This window comes from Pygocentrus nattereri, chromosome 14, assembly GCF_015220715.1.
Source record: "Pygocentrus nattereri isolate fPygNat1 chromosome 14, fPygNat1.pri, whole genome shotgun sequence".
Classification (NCBI taxonomy): domain Eukaryota; kingdom Metazoa; phylum Chordata; class Actinopteri; order Characiformes; family Serrasalmidae; genus Pygocentrus; species Pygocentrus nattereri.
The window spans coordinates 2,284,129-2,302,500 of NC_051224.1; the positions used below are offsets into that span (position 1 = coordinate 2,284,129).

The 18,372-nt window shown below is 39.8% G+C and overlaps 1 protein-coding gene across 2 annotated transcripts in view; it reads left to right on the top strand.

Annotated features, from left to right (window-relative positions):
* si:ch73-374l24.1 (protein kinase C alpha type) overlaps positions 1-18,372 on the top strand; it is a 254,721-nt gene that overhangs the window by 188,581 nt on the left and 47,768 nt on the right. The window contains exons 6-9 of one of the 2 annotated variants that reach the window (XM_017714068.2): positions 138-294; positions 431-565; positions 8,671-8,764; positions 18,145-18,174. In XM_017714068.2, the coding sequence (XP_017569557.1) occupies positions 138-294; positions 431-565; positions 8,671-8,764; positions 18,145-18,174 (416 nt within the window). The remainder of the gene's footprint in view (positions 1-137; positions 295-430; positions 566-8,670; positions 8,765-18,144; positions 18,175-18,372) is intronic. The other variant, XM_017714069.2, reaches the window with a different exon arrangement.

Genomic DNA, 18,372 nt, shown 5'->3' on the forward strand with positions numbered 1-18,372 from the left:
ATTTTATACCGAATGTGGGTTAAGTTAGAGGGCCTTAGCACAACAAAAGACACTTCTTTTCCTTTTGAGGCTTTTAAATCTTTAGGATCTCTGTGGATGAAGCTATATTGGTCTCTTTCTCTTTTGTTTATACTCAGTTGGCGAAGCGAGAAATCTAATTCCCATGGACCCCAATGGGCTGTCAGACCCATACGTCAAACTCAAACTGATCCCGGACCCCAAGAACGAGACCAAGCAGAAAACCAGGACCATCCGCTCCTCCCTCAACCCCACCTGGAACGAGTCCTTCACCTTGTGAGTTGGAGAAGGCGCATTGAGCCAGGAGACAACGTGGCTTCATAATCACCGTAAACCGAGTAATAAAGCCCCCTTCTCCTAGGTTTAATAAGACGCTGATCCTGGTTCTCTGTGTGTCTCTTTGTCTATACAGTAAGCTAAAGGCCACAGATAAAGACCGGCGGCTGTCTATAGAGGTGTGGGATTGGGACAGGACCACCAGGAATGACTTCATGGGCTCTATGTCATTTGGTGTGTCTGAGCTGATCAAAGCCCCTGTGTGTGGCTGGTAAGTTCACTTCTTTTTAACCTTCACCTGACAAATCTAGAATTAGTGGTATAATCTGAGGCTACAGTCAGGCTGTATTCCAGTCAAGTCCATTGATTCAGTGGATGTGAAAAAAACCTTCTTTTACTTCATAATGAGCTTTTAATCCATACTCAAATCCATACTTGGGGTCAAAACAGTCCAAGGAGCCTACACAGGGGTACCAAGGGACAGACATAACTTCATAATGAGCTTTTAATAAGAAACAAAGTGCTAATTTCTGATTTTAATGGCTTTTGTGTTGTGAAACCAGTGATTGCTGAACTAATGGTTAACAGTAACAGTGGCTAAACCCAACATTAAGCATAAAAATAACATGTAATAACACATCACCAGAGACTGATGGAAAGTAAGACCTAATCCACAGACATCAAAACTCCTAGTAATTATTCTGTATTATTGACGTTGTTTTTGTGCCTTTGTGCCACAGTTTCGCGGACTTAGACTAAGCCTAATCTTGGGCCCATCTGCAGTGTCAGTGGTTTTCTCTAAAATTATCTAAGATTTGGTTCAACACTGATCTTTGAGACCGGACCTGTGCCACAGACATGAAGGACACAGTTTACTTTTAAAAACTTTTAAATTGAATAATTAACTTTCAACCTGTAATTTGGGTTACAGGGTTGAAATTTCCGAGTGATCTTTTCAGCCAGTGAGGAAAGAAATCCCGTGATCTTCGGGAAATGTGGATGTTGCGTTAATTAAGCATGACTTGGGAAATATTCCAGCTATTTCACAGGGGCGAATGTGTTCCCAGGAAACAGGTCATGAGGAGGGGCATGACAAAAATGTGCGCAGATAAAAAAATCAGGTTCGCTTAAAAAAATGTTTCACACATTAATATAAATTATACTGTCTTTGAAGTATTTTAATGGTTGTATTTCAAGGTAAAGTGTGATTATAGAGCCCTTGGACAGGCAAAAATACTGTAATTGCATTATATGTTGTGTCTCAAAATAGGCACATTTGGTTGTTGTGAAGGACACGTCACCAAATTTAAAATTTACTTTACATGCATGTTTGTAAATGTAACATAAGTGGGACAAAAATGACACCCGAATCATGGAATCACCGAGTTTGCAGCAGACAGTGAGCTTCATTAACAAAACACATTTTATGTGTAACTGTCATATCGACTGTCATATCGGGGTATTTAGCTTTTTACTCATCTAAATCAGTATTGGTGACAAAATCAATACTTAGCAGAGGTGGACGAAGTACACAGACCATGTCCTTGAGTTAAAGTCGAGACACCCAAGGTAAAATATTCCTCCAGTAAAAGTAGAAGTTCCTCCCTTTAGACCTCCACTGGAGTAAAAGTACTAAAGTATTTCCCTTCAAATGTACTTAAGTATAAAGTAAAAGTACTAAAAGAGGAATTCTGGCTCTGATGTCCTGTTATCATTTTTATAACCAGACTGGCTTCATGAACTCATTTCAGGTGAAAGTCCTCCAGCGTCTCTCTTGGTAAACCAGTCTTTTAATAGAACGTCATTAATTAGTGACGCTGACGTCTATTAAAATGATCAGAAGCACAAAACACTGAAGGTAAACAGTTTCCATCAGGGAGAACCGAGTGGCTCTGAAATCACTTTTTACACACAAGCAAAGTTTCAGTTTCAGATTTATTTACAACTTAGTTCCAAGTTTAAGTTGAATAAAAACTGGCTTTAAACTCAGGATCACAGATGAGCTCCTTTACTATGTTGATCTGTAGGCGTCTGTTCATAAACATAAACCAGCCCAAACTCATTTACTATAAAATGAAATGGTGTTTGTAGAAATTCAGAAAAAAGCCGCGTCAGTCTCGACTGCATATGTGGACATATTTCTATATTGAGCTCTATTTACACAAAGTTAGGTTAGTTCATCATTTATGTTGAACAGACTCTCCCAAAGTTTTACGCTGCTGCGCTGACGTTGAACCGCGTGCTGCACTGGGTCGGTATGACCAACAGGTCAAAACCAGCTCTAAACAAAGTGACCGCTGGGCCCTGATTGGTGCTCTGGCTTTGCGCTTCTTTCGTTTTGACATGTTACGTTTTTATACACACAGAAACCAAAAGGAACGACAGATTTCTCAAAATGTAGGAGGAAAAAGTCGGATATTAGACTCTGAAATGTAGTGGAGTGAAAGGAAAAAGTCCAGAACGGAGAAACTTCAGTACAGATACACCAAAAATACTAAAGTACAGAAACTAATTACATTTACTCAGTTACTCAGTTACTGTCCACCACTTCCAAGGGTTAACTATGTAAACACCCAGTGTGCTATATGCCTCCTAATTCTCATCATCAGCACGAGATCTTGCTGAGCAGGTCCTGGATCACTGCAGAGCCGGGATTACACTCTGGTGCTCCTCCTTCTCTGATGCAAGCGAGGCTTGTGGATGGTGTTAATCCACTGACAGCCTGGCGATTCCTCTCGCTATCTCAGCACAGCTGATGAATTAAAAAGTATTGACGCCACATGTGGCCACTGTTTCCTGGAAGGCTGCAGTACACTAGTGCTTAAAGTCCTCACATCCTCACACAGTGATCTGTGTTAATGAGCCAGTGCTGCTGTAAGCAGCTCCCTCTAAGACAGCACTACAGAACCTATTGTGCTCTAATGAAGAGAGAAAAAGGAGAGAATCTATGTGCCGGTTGAGGCGTATATTTGGATATGGTTGTTTTATGTGCGTCAGGGCTGAACTTTAAACTGATAATGTTAACTAATTCTATTCAATATGTTCAAAAAATACAGATGTTAAGCAGAACTCATATGAATATCAATTGGCAACTGGGATTCATCAGAAAGGACGATCAGTTTCAGTATTTTTAGTATTATCTTAGTATTTTTGTTGTTTTTTATTCGTTTTTTATTGTTTTTGTCTTCATGTTAAATGTTTAGATGTAGTTTACATGGTTTTGGTACTTTAAACATGATTGTGCGCTGTTTTCACATTGTCCTTGTTCAGCTAGTTTTGCTGTATTAAAGGGGAATTCCACCAATTTTAGAAAGTTTCTGGTTAATTCAGTTGTTAAAATGTAAACAAAAGTCATTCAGAGTGGTTTGATATGAAATTATGCAATGTAGAGATTTTCTTTACGGTGGTGGTGGTAGGAACCAGGTGATGTGACATCTACAACACAAATATGGCCATTTTATTTACTATCAAAAATGACAGTGAGTCTACATGTGTCTTCTGAGTCTTTATATGTGATGCTGATAATGGTAAGTCTGGAAAAATGTGATTTCTTTGGGGTCTATTTCGTTGTACTACACCTATGAGTTTTTAAAAGATGTGTTATGATGGTCCCGAGATAAAGTTCATATAGGACAGTGACTCCAGGCAGTGTATTTTCAGTCATTTCATTTAATAGCTTATATGAGGATCTTTTAGAGGTGTTAAATGTTCATATTAAGCAAGTGCGCAAAATAGTGCACAAAATGATGAAAGTGTATAAAAATAAATGTACCACATTAAAATCTTAGAGTGTCCTACTAAACCCAGCCAAAACCTGATACTTTGCCATGCCCCATGCAAAGCAGCAGGCCACTAATGTGTATATCGTTGCTGTCGGAAGAAAACCTTGTATCTCCGTTTTTGGCATTTTTCACTTTTTGACATAATTTGAAAGTATCTATTACTCTTTACATTGTTTGTAAATTTTATGATGAGAGGCCTAAAAGAAATGACCCAAAATGACATGGGAAAAATTCTGGTTCCATTGACTTACATTGAAAGTGAAGTGTGTTTTTTCTAATGACCGAAAGAATAAGATCGCGAATACAAGCGGCCGAAATGAGTTTCCTCCGCAGGGTGTCTGGACTCTCCCTTAGAGATAGGGTGAGAAGTTCGGTCATCCGGGAGGGACTCGGAGTAGAGCCGCTGCTTCTTCACGTCGAGAGGAGCCAGCTGAGGTGGTTCGGGCATCTGGTTAGGATGCCTCCTGGACGCCTCCCTCTTGAGGTGTCACAGGCAAGTCCACCTGGGAGGAGACCCCGGGGAAGGCCCAGGACATGCTGGCGTGACTATATCGCCCAGCTGGCCTGGGAGCGCCTCGGAATCCCTCCCGGGGAGCTAGTGGAAGTGGCTGGGGAAAGGGAGGTCTGGGCCTCATTGCTCAGGATACTGCCCCCGTGACCCAAACCCCGGAGAAGCGGAAGATGATGGATGGATGGATGGATGGATGGATGGATGGATGGATGGATGGATGGATGGATGGGTGAAGTGTGTTTTTCCCTTCTCCTGTAAAGTTACTATTTTGGAGATACAAGGTTTTCTTCCGACAGCAGCAATATGCAAAATTAGGGCTGCCTCTGGTCAGAAAGCACACTCCTGCACATTTTAATACACAACTAGTGTTTATTTGTAATGTTTATGATTTTTGGGAAAACAGTGAAACTTATAATGTGGCCTATGCAAAAGTTATGGCACATATTATATTTACATATTTTTCCCAATATATTAAAGGGCAAATTTAATGGAAAACCATTTTTTACCTTTCTGACGACCAGTCCACACTGTCCACACTGTCCACTACACTGCAAAAACAGCCTGTTTTGCATTCAGGTGTTTCTGGGAGGTCACAAGAAACAGCTAATTTACATATTCACCATATACAGCCTACAGTGTCTTAGCCCCGCCCACTCACACTGAAGTTATAATTAAGTTATAACCAGAGATCATTTATCTTATAACAGTCTTAACATAAAGACACAGTTTAATTCTAAGGATAAAGAGTGACGGAAAAATAGTCATGATGTAAAAACATAAATAGAGGGTGAGTCAAAAGTCACAGGACAGGTTTTATCTTATTGTATTTTTTATTTCATCATTGACTTTTATCTCTGGGATCATTGTGACAGCATATAAAATAAAATAAAATAAAATAAAATAAAATGTGTCCTGTAACTTTTGACTCATCCTGTATAATATATGAATAATTATTAATGGACCTTTTAATGTGGCCTTTAAACCCAGCAAATAGAAATTTTGTGCTAACATGTGCTATAGTGAAAAACGCTGTATTTAAGCTCCCGGTCCCTCGTGTTAACATAGTTTGGGTTAGAAATTCAAAACGAAATAATTTGTAATTTTACTGGTGGTGTTCAAACTATTGCATATGAGTGTAGGTGTGCCCGTTGAAGGGTATGTTTGGAAAGGCTTCTGTGTGTGTGTGTGTGTGTGTGTGTACTAGCGCTGTGTGTGTGTGAGTGACAGAGAGAGCGGAGGAAGCTGGAGAGATTTCTTGCATGAAGACAGTAGCAGATACACACACTTCTCTCTCGCACAGCGCAGTGTTCTCAGTGACAGTGAGCAGACTGTTGGCTGCAGCCTGCGGCTCTTTCTGTCACCGATCACTGCCTGCTGCTAAACCAGCTTCCGCTCGCATCAGCTGCAGCACCTCAGCTTTAAAACAACAACATCTCCCTGAAACACAAGATAGATGAAGCACAAGCAGCATCAAATTTTAACAAGACTCGTCTCTGACTCTGAGCGATGCGCACGCACAGGCATTGCAAGAAACAAGCAGCAAGGTTGCCCAATGCATTAAATGCCACCTTGTCAGTGTGTGAAATATCCCCTGGTGTTCGGGGGTCCCTCGTCGGGCTGCCAGCTCACTCTCCATAGTCACCAAAGCTTCTTTCTGGTTTGGTCATATGGTCTTCCACATGCTCACCGAGATCTTATGCAGCTCCTCTCTTGTCCGCAGTTTAAGGAATGAGTGAAAATTCTCTCTTTCCACTGATCTCCTGGGAATTGGGCTAAATTCAGCACATTTGGAAAAAATTTCAGAGGTATCCTGAGCATAGTTACAGTTTCTATGAAGGACCAGGTGAACCAGTTGCCATAGCACCACCCTGAGGTAGACCACCGCAGCATCACTATCTAGTTACGAATATCAAAGACAGAGGCTCGCTGTTTCGTGGGGGAAGCCGACTAAACAGTGACCTCTCCCTGTGTTTGTATTTGAGCGTCTGATTTACCCTAAGGGACAGCATTACGTTATAATAAGTTGATTTTGAGACATTCAGCTGGTCCATGAGGTTAATTAGGATTCCGGGCCCCCCAGGACCCCCTGTATTTCACACCTTTTGCTACCAATATAAGAAATAATGGAGTAGTACAGAAACACATTCACTGAAACACTCAGAAAACTGGACCCCTGATGACACGTCAGCGAGAAATTCTACTGCAGCTCAAGGCGTCTGACTCTAATTTGAATTCTTCCGTCATTTTGCTGTATAAGCTGCCATATTTATCTACGTTCACCAGATTAATGCTACCGTGCTCACAAGCTATACTGCTAGTGATATTAGCACGTATGCTAGAGTGGTTTTTGCGTGTGCAGCGCTGTGTGAAAGTTTCAGGCGTCTAAGCAAATGTTTAACCAGTTGACCTCAGCAGTGAGTTTATCACAATATACATTAGAATAAAGTCGTATTCATAATTCAAATAAACAGAAAAACAATAAAAAGTAACGAGAATTTCTTGGGTCCATATTTTTCCTGGACACCTTCACAGCCGCCACAGAGACTCGTTAATATCATCAATGACATCATGAGCTCAATTTACTGAGCACTGATTGGTCAAACCAGGAGCTGCTTTTTAACTACATATAATACTGGGCTTCCTCGAGGAGACGCTTGGAGATGGGTAAACACACACACAAACATCCAGAAAATCACACACACACATATATATATATATATATATATATATTTATTATCATCAATTAATATTTCTATACATTTTGTTTATTCAAATAAGACTTTTCTCAGCAAATAAACACAAATTACTCAGATAGATCTTGAAAATGTGTCTTGGGTGCCTCAGACTTTCGCACAGTACTGTATTTTTACACTCCCAAGAGAGAGAATGTACATATTGCTTGACTTTGAATATGATTCTGAGCAACTGCAGGCATTTGTGTGAGTGTATCTGCATGTACAGTCATCTTAGAGGCTGATGTTATCATAATTTAGACTAATTTGCTGGATAGCTGTTTCCACAGATTTACTCATGATGTAGCCGACATGTCAAAATTAAGAAATGAATTATCAAATGAATCCATGGAGAACGCAGATTTATCTGCTCTACTGCTCCTTTGCCAGCACAGGATGATTATTAGGACAATCATCATCATTAACACTAGTAGCAAGGTTTATTATAATAGAAAAACTGTGTATTGCCAGAAAGTGTCTGGTAAAATTTGGGGTCCTGCCGGTCACTACAAGCCGGGGACCTAAAATGTACATTTTCCATGGAGTTCATAACATTTATTCTTTTATTTATTTGTTTTGCAGATGATGGTGGTCCAGCAGAACTAGGCTTGCCTAGGCTTATGTATATAGAGACATTTTTGAACCTCTTTTCCATTGTTTGATGTATAAATGTATGTTTGATTGTCATTGCCCTCCAGAATGACTGGCGTGCTTGTTAAACATGCACAATAAAGCAATGTTTTGAGCATCACTGAAAATATATAGAATAGAATAGAATAGAATAGAATAGAATAGAATAGAATGCCTTTATTGTCACTATACACAGTACAATGAGATTAAAAGCAACTCCATCTCAGTGCAAACACACAATGTAAACAAATGACACAATAGAATGGGGAGGGGTTGTGCACAGTTCTATGTGTTTTGTATATATGTGTATATATGTATGTGAAATAAATATAGAAACAAAATAAAAAACGATGTATTTACAAGATATAAATATGGAGATATTTACAGCTGTGTTGTGTGTCACTAAATATTGCACATTGCTAAATAATATAAGATAAATCTAACATGTCAGTGAGATCCAATAATTTAAAGCACGTAAAAAACATTTCCCAAAATTGCACAGCGACGGTTCCTTGTCAAAAGCGTAGATTTGCTTAAAAAGCATTAAAACAAATGCATGTTGAGGCTTTTTCATCGCTGGACTAGGGTTAACATGAATATTTGTGGTACTAGAATCTACAAGATTTTCCATATTGCATAAACCAAGCTGCCGTAGCTTCATGTCCTTAGCCACTGCACCTTAAAAGAAGTTAAAATTACAAATGTATTTCTCGGTCTGCAGGTATAAGATGTTGAATCAGGAGGAGGGCGAGTACTATAACGTTCCGATCCCAGAAGTAGACGACATTAACCTGGAGCTGAGGCAGAAGTTTGAGGTGAGGGGCCTTTCTGTCTTTGGTGTTAGCAATACTCTTATTTGCACTGACCTTGGTGTCTTGCATCATCGCTGTTGCAGAAAGAAGCTCTTCTTGATTGACTTATGTAAGAGGAATTGGTTGAAGGCTTTTCATGTGGTCAGGCTCAGCAAGCGTCAAGTGCACACACTGGCCAGTTAAGTGATATCTTGGACGGTGCAAGCCTTGAATGCACTATTTTTAAGTGAAAACTCTGGATCTCACACTTTCTCACAGGTTTTTCTGATTTTTTGGGGGGGCTCACCCAGTTGATATATGCTAAACCTACATGAAAAGCTCTTACTAGGAGAAGCTGAGCATCTACTTGTTTCTACACTTAATGTCTATTTCATCAGCTCCACTTACAACCCCATTTTCAAAAAAGTTGTGATATGTTGGACCACTGGATACTCATTCACTCAAAGAGTCTCTTAAAATTCTACCACGTGAACAAGAAACCATATATCTATAAACAGGATTCAGAAATGCTGCCACCTTCTCTGGGCCAGAGCTCACTTAAGATGAGAAGTATCTTGTGGTCCAACACATCAAAATATGATATTCTTTTGAGGAATCATCGACGCCGTTTCTCTTGGCTAAAGAGGAGAGGAACCAATCCAGCTTTTTATCAGCACACAGTTCAAAAGCCAGCCTTCGTAATGGTATGGGGGTGCATTAGTGCACAAGACATGAGTGACTTGCACATCTGTGATGGCACCATTAATGCTGAATGAAATATACAGGTTTTGGAGCAGCATATGCTGCCATCCAGACAACGTCTTTTTCTTGCTTATTTCAGCAAAACAATAGAAAAACACATAGTAAAAGAATCCAGATGCTAAACTGGCCTGCCTGCAGAGTGTTATTAAACAAAAAATACAACAGAAGAGACCTTGAACTGTTGAGCAGCTGAAATCTTATATCAAGCAAGAACGGGAAAACATTTTGCTTTCAAAACTACAGCAATTGGTCTCCTCCGTTCTCAAACACTTACAGAGTGCCGAGGTGATGAAACACAGTGGTTAACATGCCCCCGTCTCATGCCCCTGTTTTTTAAACGTGTTGCTGGTATCAAATTCCAAATTGGCATATATTTCAAATAAATAAAAAAAACAAAAGTGAAATTTCTCAGTTTTGACATTTGATATGTTGTCTCTGTACTATTTCGATGGCATAACAGGTTTAAATGATTTGCTCATCACTGCTTTCTGTTTTATTTCAATTTTGCACAGCATCACAACTTTTTTCTAAATGGGGTTGTACCATATAGATGCACTTTGTCGTTCTACAGTTACAGAAGTCCATCTGCTTCTCTGATACTTTGTTACCCCCCTTTTACCCTGTTCTTCAGTGGTCAGGACCCCACAGGACCACCACAGAGCAGGTATTTGGATGGTGTACCATTCTCAGCACAGCAGAATATTCAAGAACTTTGGCCAGTAGTGTCTTGTGGCCAGACGCTGACCACTGATGAAGGACTGGAACAGGAACCAGTTAAACTAACTAACATGAGCGAATGATGGCAACTGTTACATTTAAATACTTAACCATTAATAATTCATTAATAAACGATTAATTATTTGTTTTGAACACTGTATTCATGGCTGACTTTCCTTTTTTTAACAAGTCACATTTAGGCTTCTCTGCTCAGGCCAGAAATAGTATTATCTATAAATGATCTATAAGATCTATGAAATGATTTGCTCTCCTTGTTTTCTCTTTTCTGATGAGCTACAGGGTAAGGAGATGCTTTCAGCTTATGCAGAGAAACAGATGGACTGTAATGTGTTATTGTAGAACTACAAAGTGCACCTATAAAGTATGCAGAGCTGGGAAATGGGCTGTGAGTGCTGATACAAGGTATATGCACCTAATTAAGTGGCTAGGATGTGTGCTTCCAGTAGTTTGCTTCTGTGCACTCTTTTTATTGGCTATTTTATTGGGATCCATCTGGTCAAAATAATGTCAAACATATGATATAATAGAGTAGAGAGGAGGCAGGAACACCTCTCCGTTTTCCCTTCCAACCATCGATTCAGTTTCTTTAGGCAGCACAGTTTGAGCAGGAGTGTGAATCGTGGTTCTAATCGCGGTCAGCTTCAAGAGCATCAGTCAAAATCTGCCCTATAACATTCCTGCCCACTCTCTCGCTAAGCTATCTGAAAAAAGACGTATCTGTGGTTTTTTTTGTGCCGATGCACAAATCCAGTTTCAGTTTATTTATTTATACAGTACCAGGCACTCCTAGATGCTCCGAGCTCAGTATGAATTTTTCATATGGATAAATGCATTTTCATGTAAAGGCTCATACTTCAATGCAAATGAAAGACAAACACAAATACTGCAGTGGTCAAAAAACAATTAGTTAAGTGGTCAAAAATAAATAAAACAAATACAAAATATATTTATTTGAAATTAGTTTTCATCAGCAACACGGTCTCTGCATAATGCAGCTTCTTCGGTCCTGTATAAATGACCTCAGGTCAGGTCAAGCTGACTGGGAGGATGACCAAGCCGCATCAAGAAAAGTGGGGACTCCTTTCTAGAAGAATCTAAAACTGTGGATACTTTGATTTGTTTAATGCTGTTTTGGTCCCTGTGTAGATGTTGTTCCATAGCGTTTAGGGATGGTTTACTGCCTGGGACATTGGGGCCAGTGCCCAGGGGCCTCTTACTGACCCCAGATGGTTCAAACAACAAATGTCTGCACGTGAGATGAAGAAATGTGTCTGGAATATGAACACATGAGAAAATGAAAGAAATATATGAAGAAATATCATCTTTTCTAAAGCCTCTCAAGTTTTATATCATTTCTGATGCATGAGATTTTACTGTTCCCATTCCAGTGAGAGGTTAGCGTTCCACGTCTGTAGGACTGCCTCTTTTGCGTTACAGCTCAGTTTGAAAGAAGAATCCCGGTTTAAATCTCACACACGCACAAAAATGACACCATACAAAATCTGCAGAAAACAATTTTACAGTGTTGTTTAAAGTGGCTATAAAGATGAAGGTGAAATATTGTTTAATGCTATTTTAATTCTTTTTTTTTTTTTTGTATTTTTAAATTATTATTATTATTATTATTATGTGGAACTATAGGAGTGCAGGGGGGCCTTCAAATCCTCTTATGCCCTGAAGAATAATATATTCACTATTAGTCTAAAATGTGAAGAATAGTACAAATGAGGAAAACACTAAGAGTATTGTGGACTGAGCTTTACTTCCTTTTACTTTCTCTTTTCCATGGTTAGCTACCTCTACCTTATTGGGAAGGCTTGGCGGGGGGGGGGCGGTGGAGGGAGGCTCATGTGCAGCTGCTCCAGAGTGTACCATTCTATCGGCAGTGCTTTTCAGCAATAGGTGTGCCTTAAAGTAGCTGAAATCGCTTATTAGGAGTGTATAGATACTTTTGGACATGTGAGTAGTAGGTTCCAAATATGCACCATCATTGAACACTAGTTTCATGCATTCTGGCCGCTGTTGATTTGGTCATTTGGCCTACCTTCTAAAAGAGCGGGTGGAAATGCAGAGAGGCATCGGGTCGACGTTGTGTACCCTAACTTCGGAGATGCTGCGCCGCAGAGTCATTGTACGTTAGTGCAGGAAATCCACTCACAATTTTACAGCAAGCTGTTTAGAGAGGTGCTCCCAGAGTTGTCATGGTAACAGCAGTCTCAGTAAGGCTGGGGAGACAAGCATTTTGGAGTGAATGTCAGCAGCGCCAAGGCGACCCAGGCTTCACGCTTTTCACCAAGGCCAGAGTGTCAGGACAGCCACTCACTAATGATGCCGTTAAGATTTCTACCAAATTAAAGCTGTCTTTTCTTTGGGAGCACCAAGAAGTCATCAAGTGATAAATAATATGCTGTAATTACTTACAGTTAATGTCTTGGGTTGTGCAATATTGTGCAAAAGTTTTAGTTAATGTGAAATCCATAAACATAAAAAATATATTATTACAGTAGTGATTTCGCATATATCACATCCAGACCCCTCCTTACAGAAGCCCATTATTGTTTTATTGACAAAGGCAACTGACTGTTCTTCACATTCTCTTTATCATTGTTCCAACCTTTCACTTTCATAGGAACCTAATACCCAAATAGGTTGCTAGAGCTGTGCTTACCTATAGGAATGTTCAGCGTTCTGAATCTGAATCATTCTTCTTATATAAACCTCTTTTTTCTGCCACTGTCATTGTACTCTGTGTGGCCAAAAGTTTAGCACCCCTTAGACATCTGCATGATACAAGTACATTGTCAACACACTAGCAACCACCTGGGGTACCGTAGCAACCACACGGAACATCATAGAAAAAAACAAGCATAGACACCATATCAAACACTTAGTAGCACCCTAGCAACCATTTGCAACACCATACCAGCCACCTAGCAACACTTCAGCAACAACATTGCAACACTCTGGCAACATTCTAGTGACCACCTATGTATACCTTAACAACCAACTACCATATCCTAGCAACCAATTAGCAACCACCTAGTATACTATATCAACTTTTGAGCAACACTTTAGCAATCACCTAGAAAAACAAACCAACAAGGACCACCTGGTAGTTAGCAACAGAGATACCATTGTACCAATGCAAAAACATGTAAATACCCTAGCAACCACCTGGAACAGCATAGCAACCCTCTAACAAATCAATTAAAAATACTCTAGATACTGTATGTTTATTAGCATCGGGTGACTTTCTTACATTTATTGCCAAGATAAATGGTTTTAAACAATGTGCTTAGGTGCATAAGACTTTTGCACAGTACTGTTTATAGTAATTACCCAATACATTTCAATTGTAAAACATTCTGGACGTTAATTTTATTATGACTTCATTCTCATAGTCATACAGCTTCCTCTGTAATTATGGAACTGTATACAGCTCTGTCCATCATTTGGGACTCACCAAACACTTCATTTTTCAGGAGCTTGATAATAAAACATCTGTCTGCGACAATTTCTTTTTTATTTGTTGCAAACAGTGAGTCCAAACTTTTGAATGCTTTTCAACATCAGTGCATTTCAGTTGCTCCAGTTTTAGTTTGCAGAGTGAAAACTGGGTCATCGGCAAATCGTCCACCAGTCCTCAGCTTGAAATCGTCACGAAAACCAAGAAATTATTATTGGAAAAAACTGTCTTGATGTTGTTTTTCCACAAAAGCTTCGTGGAAAACAGCAGAAAGCTTTAGGGTAAGACATTCAGTAACCTCCCAGTGCTGAGCAACAACGCTCACCCTTCACAGGAATTTGTTGATTAGCGCTGCTGATGGGGTCAGTGCATTGCAGGGTGGTACTTTTTTCTGTCAGCACCAGATCCTGCAGAAAGACGAGCAGTTCTTAGTCCTCAAATTGGCACTTAAAAGACACTGTAACACAATACTGTACATTAGTCGCTGAAACTATCAATAAAACTATTATTAGTAATAGTAACAACTGCAATTTCCCTCTGGGATCAATAAAGGATTCTGATTCTGATTGATATAGTATTTATTTATTTTATTGATGAAAAGACTATTATTGTTTTAACGTGCAGTTTTTGATCAAAATAAAGACTTCTATTGTTTCAACATCTAACCACTGATCAAAATCTGATCCTGATCCACTTTATTATTGATCAAAATAATTGGGCTATTATCTGTTGTTGAATCATTATACTATGGCTCTGACCTTGCAATACACTTGACTGAGATACATTCCATGGCCTCTTTTCCACTGAACAGCCAAATGGTTCTCAGGGCCGCAATGTGCCGGTACACTCTGAAGTGGACTCCTGAGACCGGTTATGTTTATTTATTTTAATTTTTTTCCAATGTACTGCACTGCTCAATCAGATCTAGGGAATACTGAGGAAAACCACACACAAAAGTGGCTCAGCAATGTCTGATAGGCTAAATGCTACTTTAAATTCCGGCTTCCACTCCAGTACCAGTCATTCCATTGTGTGCTCTTGGAGTCTTTATCAACTAAACAGGTATTATTTGAGCATCAGCTGGAATTGATGGATGGAAATTTTATCCTTTTTTTTTTTTTTTTTGGCTTGACCTGTTCTGTGGTGAGACGAGCTGGTAGAAGCACCGCTTACCGTTTAGTAACTGTTGCTGTGTTGATGGTTTGACATTTGAATAGTGGATTGAAATTATATACGGCTTTCACTTATTTGACGAGTGTGTGATTCGATTGTTTTTCCGATTTTGGCAGCATGCAGTGGAACAATACTAACATAAACATAGAACCATCAATGAGTCATCTCGCTGAACGGTTCTGTGGCCCTGAGCAGTTAGCTCGTATCGAGAAAAGCATGCTGAGCACGGTTTGTTCCGTGCCAAACTGTGTTCAAGCGGAAAATCCTCCAACCCTACAGTGGAAAAGAGGCCGTTCAGTGGCAGGATCTTCCAATAATGGTGTTCCGAATGAAACTCTTTAAGTATCACTCTGCCTTTTTCACCTGTACCTTGGCAACGACAACCAGCTGTTAAACGGTAACGGCCACAAATTACAAGCCTGCCAAAAAAACTAAACCTAATAATGAAAATCAAAAGCTGATGTATCAATGGACTTCATCAGTCTGGTTTATTACTGACCAAAATGCTTAGGCTATTATTGATGATGTATATTATGAGTGATCCGAGTGATTAGACTAGTACTGATCCCAAATATTGCTTTTTAAAATAAAGAGGTCATCACTGCGTCAGTGTGGTATTATTGATGAGTCTGATCAATTATTGACACAGTTTGTTGTTGCTGATTCAAATAATTGGACGACTGTGTTATAGAGCCCATACATTGTTTCTGATCAAAATGATTATTGATTATTCAGTTAAGGACACTTTGTTTAGCACTCCTGTTGTGTTAGTCTGATAACCTGCTGTTTTTCCTGATGGGCTCATCTCTACTCCCCAGAACAGAATATAAGGTCTGCAGCGCTTTAGACGCCTTTTTCTGTTTTTAATTCTCACTTCTGCGTGTGCAACGTGGCCTTGACGTCCCCTAGGCGCCAGCACATCCACGAGCAAACTCTCATCACCATGGAAACAAGGCCCGGCACATGAAGTGTTACCAAATCGTGGTTGCGCTGACAGGGCTGACTTGTCAGGACCTTCTCTGATGGAAAAGGACCCGTGTTACATAATATGTGCCACTTTCCGGCACATAATTGTGTGTCAGTGCTTTATGAGTACAAGTTGTTGGGCTGCCTGAGCATGAAATGTGCATTTTTTCTGTGATTTAGCAGAAACAGAACTTCTTAGCATGGTGAGTGTATCATATTCTGAGCTGATTCAGAGTAGGGCTGTTTGTGTCTTTGCAAAAGAGACTATTTTTCCCCACAGACAGGTGAAATGAGTGTTCATGTCATAAAGATGTTTACAAAATAAGATTTAAAAAATCAGGTTTAACGGTACTTTTTTCATCCATCAGTGTTCTCAGTTTTCATCCCAGCAGGCACTGTGCAAAGACAGATAGTCAGTGCTGTTCCCTCTTGCAGAGATAGGGAAATGCTTAAGCACTAATTGTTGAATGTTAGTAATACTGATAAAGATATTTGGCTCATATATACACAAATAAACATTTCAAACAGCTGGTCCTCAGAAATCCATCCTAATCTTCTCAAAAGATCCTTCCACCTTCAAGATGTATCATCAGAAGGGGCTGATTAGGACTGCTATGGCACCACTTTAGAAGGCAAACAGGCATGTTTACCGCAGTCCCTCTTAAGTAATCTCTGGATCTGCATGAGGAAGCCGATAATCGGATATCTTTCTAAATGTATGATGTATGCACCTCTGCAGTTGCTTTGGAAGGTGTCAGTTGACCCACTGAATAAAGGGGATGTGACATGTTGGTGTAGATGCGGAGTCGTGTTATATAAAAAAGACATAATTGTGATTTTTACTTTTCAGTTTCTTATTTCTATTTACATTTTGGCATTTAGCAGACGCTCTAACCCAGAGCTACTTACAGTATTATGATGTTAGAGGGAATAGGCAACATAGCGTTAGGTGTCTTGCCCAAGGACTCTTACTAGTGTAGTGTGTTGTTGATGCCTGGACAGGGGAAATCGAACCATAGGGCCGTGGTCTTACTCACTATGCTGTACCAGCATTATTTCTGCTCCTCAGTATGAATTGGAGTGTGTTTCTGATGATATGTGGGGTGAAAGGAGAGCCTGAAACATTTTTTATAAAAATCGGTTCTCCGTATTTTTTGCAAAGTGATGTAATCCAAAATCGCAAGGACAAAAGTCTTTACACCTCACTGCACTTAGTCATTACACAATCACAGATTATCGGAAAACATTTTATTATTTCAGTGACATTCTGAATTGTGCTCAACATGACTAACAACTTTAACAAAGTCAGTTTTGACTTCAGATTGAATTTAAGCCTATGGTGTTTGTTAGTTTGGAGGAAAAGATCGATACCGTGTTGTCGATGAAGTCCTGCTGTCTACTGCATTTCTCAGATTTAACCCTCTGGGGTCTGAGGGCATCTCCTCAATTTTTGCAAACGTTCGTAAGTCGGCCTTTAAAGCCACTTGTGAATGATGATGCCCACGTTTCATATCAAAATGCTTTGTTATCTTTGTCACTGCTTTCCAAAATTACTGCAACTTCAGTGGCTGCAAACTTTTTGCACACCATTTCAAATGTTCCCAGTGTCAGTTAAATGACGAATGCAGGGTTTCCAGTGTGATGATTGAGTCCTTAGCGATTTCCTGAGCATGCATTGGTCAGTTTCACACAAAATATAGATGGACACCCAAATCCACCAACTGCACACGGTGAAGGACAGATAACCCCTCTTCATAGCCTCATAACTCTGGACGTGTCACGTATGATCTTGCGATAAGGTGGAATCAAATGAGCAAATGCTGCAGATTCAGGAAATGTTTGAACTGTATTTCTGTTCTGCACTGCGCTGAAGATTTAACACACGGGCTCCAGAGCATTGAGATCATATACATATTATATGACCACTTCAGTAATGTGGTAGCTACCAAAGGCATATAATGACAACATTGTTAGTGTGCAAGTAAGCATGCAGGTAGTTCTGTAAGTGATTGTATTGATAATAGTATTGATAATGAGCAAATAGACTCACGTCCAGCACTTCACACTCAGTGCTGGTTTAAGCCACACTCACTTTCGATCTGTAGGTAAAAACAATGCGCAGCCCACTGATGACATTTGTTGTCTTCTGAGTGTCCCTGTCTGTATTGGCAGCCTGACATGGAGCCTTTGTTGTGTGATGTTTGTGTGAACTCCACACACACACACACACACACACACACACACACACACACACACACACTCATCCAACTAACATTCTAGTTTTTCTCCTCTCTTGTAGGCCTGTCAACTAAATATCCACTTCCTAAAGGTAGCTCTTTCTGTGCTCTGCTTGCTCATCTCTGCCTCTCTCTCTCTACCTTCCTATTTTTCCTTCTCTCTTTTTCTTTCCTTCCTCTCTGATTTGTTTGTTTGTGGTGTCGGCCACTTCAGAGAAATCAGATTTACTAACAATTATGCAGACCAATTTTTTACAGGGTTGCTATGCACTGTTCACCCCATCCGACAC